The 9,723-nt window shown below is 38.1% G+C and overlaps 1 protein-coding gene across 1 annotated transcript; it reads right to left on the bottom strand.

Moving 5' to 3' along the window:
- Positions 1–3,102: 3,102 nt before the first annotated feature.
- LOC306892525 (uncharacterized protein) lies at positions 3,103–5,121 on the bottom strand (the record flags this gene model as incomplete). The annotated part of the gene is made up of 2 exons (XM_079453652.1): positions 3,103–3,521; positions 3,605–5,121. 2 exons carry the CDS (start codon positions 5,119–5,121, stop codon positions 3,476–3,478), a joined length of 1,563 nt encoding a protein of 520 aa, XP_079309778.1. The 3' UTR covers positions 3,103–3,475.
- Between the last annotated feature and the right edge of the window lie 4,602 nt (positions 5,122–9,723).

Here is a 9,723-nt window from a genome sequence, read left to right as displayed (position 1 = left end):
TTTGAGATTGAATCTGTAACGTTTCTGCTACAACTTTTAGTCGAGGAGTGTCGCTGAATTATCTACCAGTTTCCCCCTTCCGCACCGCTTCTACTTATGCTTGATGCTCGTCAGTGGTGGCCATGTGAGAACTCTCTGGTTGTCTGTCAGTCTAGATTATGGGTCTCAAACTCAGTTCCTGGAGGGCCACAGCTCTGCACAGTTTAGCTCCAACCCTAATCAAACACACCTGATTCAGCTAATCAACACCTTCAGGATTAAAAGAAACTTCCAAGCAGGTGTGGTTTAGAGCTGGTTGGAGCTAAACTGTGCAGAGCTGTACTATGGCCCTCCAGGAACTGAGTTTGAGACCCATGGTCTAGGTAATTCACGCCACGCAGCTCAGTCAAAATATATCATTTTCGAAGCGCAACATAATAAAATAATAGATAAATACAAATAAATACACTTACCTTGAACAGTGTCAAGGAAGATATGGCCGTCTCCTGACGTACTCGTGTTCTCGTGGACATTTGTTAAAACGTAATCCGTAAATTAGCTAACGTTAGTTGCGCAAGTAACGTTACTGTTGTCATCGAGCCAAGAGCTTCAAAATATGACTGTTTTGTGTTACAAAATGTAGTTTTAAGAGTTGTTTAGATGAGAATGTATGTGTATAAAGTTCAAATCTGCGGTCGTTTAATAAAGATAGCATCTATTAAAAAAATTTCTCCAACGGTTTCGGACAAGGGAGTCGGTTTCACTTATGCACCCCGCCCAACGCAGCCTCACCTCGGCAAGTCTTTCTGAAAATCACCGCTGGCTGTGATGTCTCTGTTAAAGGGTGTATTTTTATGAATACATTCTGAGTTACCATACCCGTTAGCCTTTCTCTTCCAAACTTTATGAATTCTCTATCACCGACTGTATTTGTCTGATGATACACCCATACTTTATGGTTGAGTAAAACATGGGGTTATTTTGTTTCACCCCTGAAAAAACCCTTTAAATAGGGGATTTAATTATGTTATCCCTTTAATTATTTGTCCATGGGGAAATTGTTTTAACTGAGGGCAAAGTTAAATTGTATAACTTGTATATTTCTTACTCTGCAAACTTCTTTTACTTTGTAATAAAGGATTGTGTAAATTACATTTACATTTACTCATTAAGCTTTTATCCAAAGCGACTTACAGATGAGGAAACATTGGAAGGAATTATAACAACATAGGCAACAAAATACATAAGTGCATCAAACTAGTCCATTAAAGCCTAGCACAGTATACAAAGCTAAGAATAGTGAGGTTAGTAAGTTTTTTTTTATTATAAAGAAGGAAAGGGAAGAGAATTAGGAAAAATGATCACAGGAATGTTTTGAATTACTCTGTTTAAATGTAAATCCAGACTAAATAAAGATTAAAATGAACTCTGATTGCCTTTGTTTGCTATACAGCTCTTAATGGTTAAATGCCGTAAACAGATTTACAGTTGAATGTTCTAATTTTACTAGCGAGTAATTCATTTACAGATCAATGGCTGTAAATTAACATTATTAAACCGTTTTTTAAAAGAACAGTATTTTGCCGTTGGAAATTGGTATACAGTTTTACAGTGTACATAAACATTGAATGATGTCTATCTGTAATGTGGAGTCAGAGACGTTCGGATCCATATGCAGTATTTTATTATAAAGAATGGTCAAACGGGCAGAGGTCAGAGAACAGCGTCAGGTATGTCAGGGGATATCCAAAAACACTAACAAGCAAAGGTCGGGGCAGGTCATCACAGTCGGTATAAGCAATCCGAGATCAAAAACAGCAGGGACAAACACAGGGACAACTCTGAAATGTCAGACAGGCTTAAAAAGACTTTACTTTGATTGAGAGTCTGGAACCAGATTATATAGGGAGTGGAATTGGAAACTCCTGGTGGTGATGTTATGAGAAGGGGATTATGGGAAATGGAGTTGAAAATGGGAAAGGACACAAAAAGAGTCCTTAGTGGAGGGACCTCTACTGGAGTTCATGGGCACTCCAGCTGACGATCGTGACATAATCTTAATTTAAATCATTTTGTCGTTTCAAATAAAGTTAAGTATTGCTGTGTGAGAAATTTACATTTTATTTTAACAGAACTTTTTCCACTAAAATAAATATCTTGACGTGATCAAGTTAGCTCAGACCGACAAACGGCGGACAGCAGCGGCATTCCACCTGTCAATAAAGTGACCTTAACTCTCTGCTCCAGGTCTACATCCCTTCCGGTCATCTTCAGTCTGAAAATGAGCAACAGCGAGGCATCAAATCGCCTGCAAAAACCTTTACTCATTCGGATCCCTTGTGGTGGGATGAACAACCAGCGTCCAACCAAACGGCAGACATGTTCTGCATTTATTTGACTAACCAATAACCAAGTCGTTGTCTTGTGTCTATAAAAATCCTATTGTTCATTCTCTCATTTGCTTACTACAGCTTTAATCCTCTAAGTAGCATGGCCTTGAAAACTAACGGTACTGTTTAGCGTGATGACAAAATGTTGACTACTTGTAAATTGGTAATGTAAATGTGACCATGCCCTTAATTAAGCAGCACTTTAAGGCTTAATATAATGGAAACAGATAAATTCACCCCCTAACAGCTGAATTATAACAAAATTAAATAGATAGGTCACCAGAACCTCTTTTTGTACCAAACTATAAAGGTGGGTTTGGACACAGTGTCTACCGACGGTTTGAAGGTGATATAGAAAGAAATTCATACAGATTACAGATGTTGAGCCGTTTACTTTCAGTTTGGTCAGAAAAGACGTTCATATGTCATGAACAGGCAATTTGGTTTAATAAGTTGTAAATATCATGTAATATATGTTATTACATTGTGTTATCAGTCATTTGAGCGGTTGTTATTTGGGAATAACCAACCTGCAAATGTCGCGACTGGCCAATCAGAATCAAGCATTCCAACGAGCTGTGTATTAAATGTGCAATTAATTTAGCACAATCGTAGTGACAATAATGTTTTATAAGCAAACACTAAACTCCCGATAGCGTCAGAAAATCATGGTTGTATCTTGTAATGGTTGTAAATGGCCACTTAACAGGAAATAAGAGCACAACATTTTTTCACAGCATTTGTACTATTTTAATACTCTCTTGCAAAACACACAGACAAACATGAAGAGGTACCAATAATAAGGATTTATATAAAAAAAGGAGCAGCAAGGTTTCATTCCGAAGGTCACAACATTTTCATTTCTGTTTCGACATTTTTATAGATTATTGTTTGCGTGGTTTGAAATACCATGTTGAAGAAGTTCAATGGCAGCAGATTATAAAATTTTCACTGGCTGTAAAGTATAGGCCTAATAAACACTCAAGTGAAATTAAAAAACAAAGTTCTCAATGACAAAATAATCATGATGATCATTTTACCATCATCGTACAGCCCTACGTTTTACTGCACTGATCCATTGAAGGGTTCCGCTCGAGTGTGAAGCCTCATGTGTCTCTTAAGGTTACTCGGATCTGAAAAAGTCTTTCCACACTGTAGACATACATGAGGTTTCTCTCCAGTGTGAATTCTCATGTGTGTCTTAAGGTTTCCTGTTTGTGTAAAACTCTTTCCACACTGTAGACATACATGAGGTTTCTCTCCAGTGTGAATTCTCATGTGTGTCTGAAGGTTTCCTGTTTGTGTAAAACTCTTTCCACACTGTAGACATGTGTGAGGTTTCTCTCCGGTGTGAATTCTCATGTGTCTTAAGTTTTCCTGTTTGTGTAAAGGTCTTTCCACACTGTAGACATACATAAGGTTTCTCTCCAGTGTGAATTTGCATGTGTGTCTTAAGGTGACCTGTTTTTCTAAAAGTCTTTCCACACTGTAGACATGCGTAAGGTTTCTCTCCAGTGTGAATTCTCATATGAATCTTTAGGTCACCTGTTTGTGTAAAACTCTTTCCACACTGTAGACATGTGTGAGGTTTTTCTCCGGTGTGAATTCTCATATGTGTCTTAAGGTTTCCTGTTTGTGTAAAAGTCTTTCCACACTGTAGACATACATGAGGTTTCTCTCCAGTGTGAATTCTCATGTGTTTCTTAAGGTCACTTGTGCCTGTAAAACTCTTTCCACACTGTAGACATACATGAGGTTTCTCTCCAGTGTGAATTCTCATGTGTGTCTTAAGTTTTCCTGTTTGTGTAAAAGTCTTTCCACACTGTAGACATACATGAGGTTTCTCTCCAGTGTGAATTCTCATGTGTGTCTTAAGGCTTCCTGTTTTTCTAAAAGTCTTTCCACACTGTAGACATGCGTGAGGTTTTTCTCCGGTGTGAATTCTCATATGAATCTTTAGGTCACCTGTTTGGGTAAAAGTCTTTCCACACTGTAGACATGCGTGAGGTTTCTCTCCAGTGTGAATTCTCATGTGTTTCTTAAGGTGACTTGTGCCTGTAAAACTCTTTCCACACTGTAGACATACATGAGGTTTCTCTCCAGTGTGAATTCTCATGTGTGTCTGAAGGTTTCCTGTTTGTGTAAAAGTCTTTCCACACTGTAGACATACATGAGGTTTCTCTCCAGTGTGAATTCTCATGTGTATCTTAAGGTCACTTGTGCCTGTAAAACTCTTTCCACACTGTAGACATACGTGAGGTTTCTCTCCAGTGTGAATTCTCATGTGTTTCTTAAGGTCACTTGTGCCTGTAAAACTCTTTCCACACTGTAGACATACATGAGGTTTTTCTCCAGTGTGAATTCTCATGTGTGTCTGAAGGTGACCTGTTTGTGTAAAAGTCTTTCCACACTGTAGACATGCGTGAGGTTTCTCTCCAGTGTGAATTTGCATGTGTCTCTTAAGGTGACCTGTTTTTCTAAAAGTCTTTCCACACTGTAGACATACGTGAGGTTTCTCTCCAGTGTGAAATCTCATGTGTTTCTTAAGGTCACTTGTGCCTGTAAAACTCTTTCCACACTGTAGACATGCGTGAGGTTTCTCCCTTGTGTGAATTCTCATGTGCTGTTTTTCACTTTTTTTGTCTCCTGTTCTCAGAGCTTCTTCCAGTGAAACTTTCTGGAATCTTTGTGCCCGTTGATGTTTCTGATCAGCATCTTTTACTTCTTCTTGACTGTCCTTATTCACTTCCATCATATCTGAAGTGAACAAAACTATCTGTTAAACACAGTTTTACAATTGTATAAAACAACATCACAAGACAAGATCATTGTTTCATTTTCAGCGAACACAGTCATTCAGTGCACTGAGTATTGCTTTGGATAAAAGTGTTTGCCATGTAAATTGACCACATCCTAAGAGAATATTTTAACTTTACTCTGTTTAAATTACAACATAAAATGCACTCAGATGTAGCGGGACGCTTTACGGTTATGAGATTTCCAGCAGAAAAAGCAATAGAATTATTATTTCTATGTTAAAATATTATTTGTTCAAGCCAGAGAACAAATTCATGTTTATTTTTTTAAAAAGTTGTGTCATTGAATTATATGTCCTGTAATTAAAATCATCACGTCCGTGTTCTGGTCAGGTAGAAGAACAAATGCATTCATGTTTTTTCCAATAAGACAATAAAAAAATAGACTGATGAAAATGTGTAAAAAAGGGTCAAAAAAGCTATTTAAAAATAAAGCAGAAAGGGGGGTCAACCTATTGCCATATTATTAATGAAATTTATTTCATTGCTAATTTTCTGCATTTATTGCCCACCAACAATCACTAAATGTATTATCTAGATTTTAAATCCAATCTGTAATAAAGATTTAAAAACAGAAACCAACCTCTGTGTTCTTTAGTCCTCGGAGTTTCTGTGGTGTGTAGTTCTGGATCTCTCGTGTTCTCAAGCTTCTCTTCCACAAACTCCAACAACTGTGTGAAGATTTCAGTTCTTACACCTGAAGTGATTCTTCTGCTTGTTGCTTTCTGGTATTTATTGGTGGTTTGATGTAGGAGGAGCTTTACTGAAGGTGTCAATCACTGTTGGTGTGAACTGGAGATGTTAGAGAACGATTCAGATTAGTCTTTAGCCAGGAGCGGAGGCGGCATTTTAAAAGATACTGTCACACATACACACGTATATTTACGTATATTTAAGGAAACAAGGTTTTGCTGATGTTGCTGTTTCAGCAGGACATTGAGACTTTAATTCACCAGATTACAACGTATAGTCGGAATATTTATGAGAAATAACATTCAAATGTATTATTAGTCTTAGATTTGAACTGCTGTGCTAAACAGACGTGTTTCAATGACACACACAGATATTCAAACGTTCTTTTGAAGCACAATATTGGCGTCTATTCTTGTCATAGAGGTCAGGGTTCAGGGTTGATGACTTTAAAAATCCTTACGTCAAATACTTTAAATAAAAGAGGGAAACCTCATGACACGGGACATGCCAATGCCTGGACCGTCACGTCCGGGTCTGTACCGCGGGACAACGAAAACGTTCAATTATAATATTACATGTAATATTCGTGAACGCGCAGTGCCGGCCCGAGCCTCTCGGGGCCCTAAGCAGAATTTGATTTGGGGGCCCCCCTCCCACCACGCGGAGTCACCATTTGCTTGAAGATTATTGACATAAATGTCATGCTATAATGTAACATTCATGTAACAGGTTATGTATTAATACGAAATAAATAATACAAAATCGATACTTAAATAAAATACTTTACTCTTAAACTTCTGAATACAAACTGTCACAAAACATGAAATAAATAATTTGCAATCTTAAAAATAAAACAAAAATAGACAAACATTAATATAATCAAAAACAGAATGTGTTGTGTTCATGAGAAATGTGCAATATTACTATTTGTGTATACTGTTTGTAAATAGTAACGCTTGCTGTTGTCACGTGATGAGACGTGACTTACGTACGTAATGACGCACGAAAGAAGAAGAAAGTTGAGAAAAGAAAGTTACGGATTCACTACTCTCGTGTTGCCTGGATTATTCTTAAATCATCTTTACAATACCACAGAATGTTACAAAAAAATAGATACTTAAATAATGAAAGCAAACATAAGAACAGCAAGCGGTTCAACAATGACAATTGTACAACAATGACCTCAACATCGCATAACTGCAGCCTATAAATATGAGGATAGCCCTGCTACAACACTCGCCACCATATTAATAAAATTGAAGTCTATTTTCATCACAGAAGTCTCCCCACGGTATAGGCATATTTTCTAACGTTCACTTCAACACACACAGCAATGCTAGCTGGCATCGCTTTCACCGGTTAAGTTCCCCTTCGGCTGTTTTCACCAACTTAAACTGATATATATATATATATATATAAAATCAATACGTGAACTACACCTAGATAAATGTATATTAATAATGCGAGACATTTTACTTTTGATGGCGGGGATGTTTACGTTAGCTCTGGTGATGGCTTATAAAAGATCATGGTACCTGAAGTGACGTGAGCAAACTTTGTGCTACCGCTAATCTTGCTCATTTTCTGTCCTTTTCTTCTTTCTCTTTTCGGCACCAGAGGATACATCCTTTTTTGTTACATGGCTTACCATTTATTACAGTGACGCGCACTTGCGCAACGGCGCTAATTGTCAACGCACGCGAGATGTCTATTGCGCATGACTCAAACGCTAGCAGACACAGGCGCAGTTGTCGGGAAATCTGAATTTTCTTGTCTTGAATTATTCATTCATTCATATTCATTCGTTCATTCATTTATATCACTTGTTTAAGTTATTTAATTGTAAAAATAAATAAATAAAATAAACGATTGAGGGGCCCCCTGGTGGTCAGGGGGCCCCAAGCAGCCGCTTAGTTCGCTTATGCCTCGGGCCGGCCCTGTGCACGCGCATGAATCATCCGTTCCTCTCAGAGCTTCAACTGCAGTGATCGCGAGCTCTGAACTTTTATCCTGTAAACGCCCTTACTTCCGCATACTCGAATCACACATGATCGACACCACAGCAGCTTGTTTTTAACGCGTATATATGGTCCATACCTTTCATCTGTGCCCATAGGACCCGACTTCAGTTGCCGCTACAACACAATACAACAACAGCCGCTGTTCCCGCTCATTAGTTTGGACAAACAGATTTCAGGAAAAGGAAAACACGATTCGCCTCGTAGGTTAACACTCACTTGTGATTGGCTGAATGTGACTTCACTCAAATCTATGTAACAAATCAGAGAACGTGGGCGGGAATATGGCGGTGTGTCGAATCTGCACTGGTGAGTCCTGGTAAGTAATAACTCTGCGAATGAATCCGCATCTACGTTTTAAAGGAGAAATTATTTCGCTGTTTTTTAAGCTTGTTGGGGTTACGATGTTCTATGCATTATAAATTTATGTTTACTGTTGTTTTACTGTCAAATATAATGATATGAGTATGTCCATGCGGTGCTGGTTTTTCTAATCTTGAAAACTAGTTGGCAGGAGTGTGAAACGAGAGCTTTGACGAATGCGGAAGCTGAGTTTCAAATAACAGGCTTGTTTGAGATTAGCAAAATCTGCGCAGAACCGATCACCGGTGATCACCGCGAGCTGCATGCCGGTTAGAAAAGTGTCCGAGTTACGTCCGCCTTGCTCTGGTGTCATGCTGACGTGTGCCAAAAAACTCTCGCGACGGCGAGGCGGCTGTATCGGATTGAGCAGTCGAGCGCAGTTGCTCTCCTCCGACTGCGCTATTCAAAAGCATGATGGGAAACCACTGACTGACGACACAGCTTCATGCTCATTGGCTGATAATGTCGACTGATGCATTTTCTCTTTATTCTAAGAATTAAATTACCCATCTGTTTATTTATATTTACATGCAAACGAAACAAAAACAAAACACGCCTAGTGAAGTTAAGAATTAGGACATGCATATTTTATATTTCTCTTCAATAGAATTCTTCCCTGTTGTAATTTTCACTTTATTCTATTGTATGTTTGTGTGAATTAATAAATGAATCCATTAAAAATATACATGCACACATACATATCTAAATGGACTGTTTAGACATAATGCCTCATCTTTGTGTGGTTTCAATCTGAGAAATGTCTGGGTCTTAAAACAAGGGAAAAAATTCTGAAGAATGTTTGGTACAATACAGCTTTGACTTGCATGGTATGGAAAAATACTATGGACGTGAAATGGTGGCAGAAACCTGCTTGTTATTAAATATTATAAAACTTTGTTATGACCTCTGTCTCTCAAAAGCAACTTGCAATTTACTTAATTTACCATTTGTTTATACAATCCTTGAAAATGTCTTACATGTTGTTGTGTAAGCTGTTTATTCGGACATTATTTCACAGTACATTCTGTGATTATTATTGTAACCATCTTCATGTAAAAACAGTGGTATTTCGATTACATCCACTTCGTCTGCGATAAAAAACGCGAACGCGATCTCCTCCACTGTTCACGTTTACAAGCGACAAGACAGCGAGATTCACTAAGTGTCCGACTTCAAAGGTCTTTTTTGACTCCTCCCCTTACTGCAGCCGCCTACTCTCACCTACATTTCAGGCGAGGCAAGGCGCATCTCAAACAAGCCTAACGTGTGTGTGTGTGTCACAGTTGCCAACTCTCGCGAGACAAATAAGCAACTGGAGCTTCAAAAACAAGCCCAAACACGCCCAATATTATTAGATTATTTATTTTCAGCATTATCATTTATTATTTATTACCAATAAATGAGCCTGCAACATATTAAACTGAAACCACTCCTTTATTACAAAAGGATAAACGGATTAGGAAA

The sequence above is a fragment of the Barbatula barbatula genome, assembly GCF_947034865.1.
Source record: "Barbatula barbatula genome assembly, chromosome: 3".
NCBI classification, from domain to species: domain Eukaryota; kingdom Metazoa; phylum Chordata; class Actinopteri; order Cypriniformes; family Nemacheilidae; genus Barbatula; species Barbatula barbatula.
Note: the sequence above shows the minus strand (reverse complement) of the source record. Positions and strands in the feature narration are given on the sequence as shown.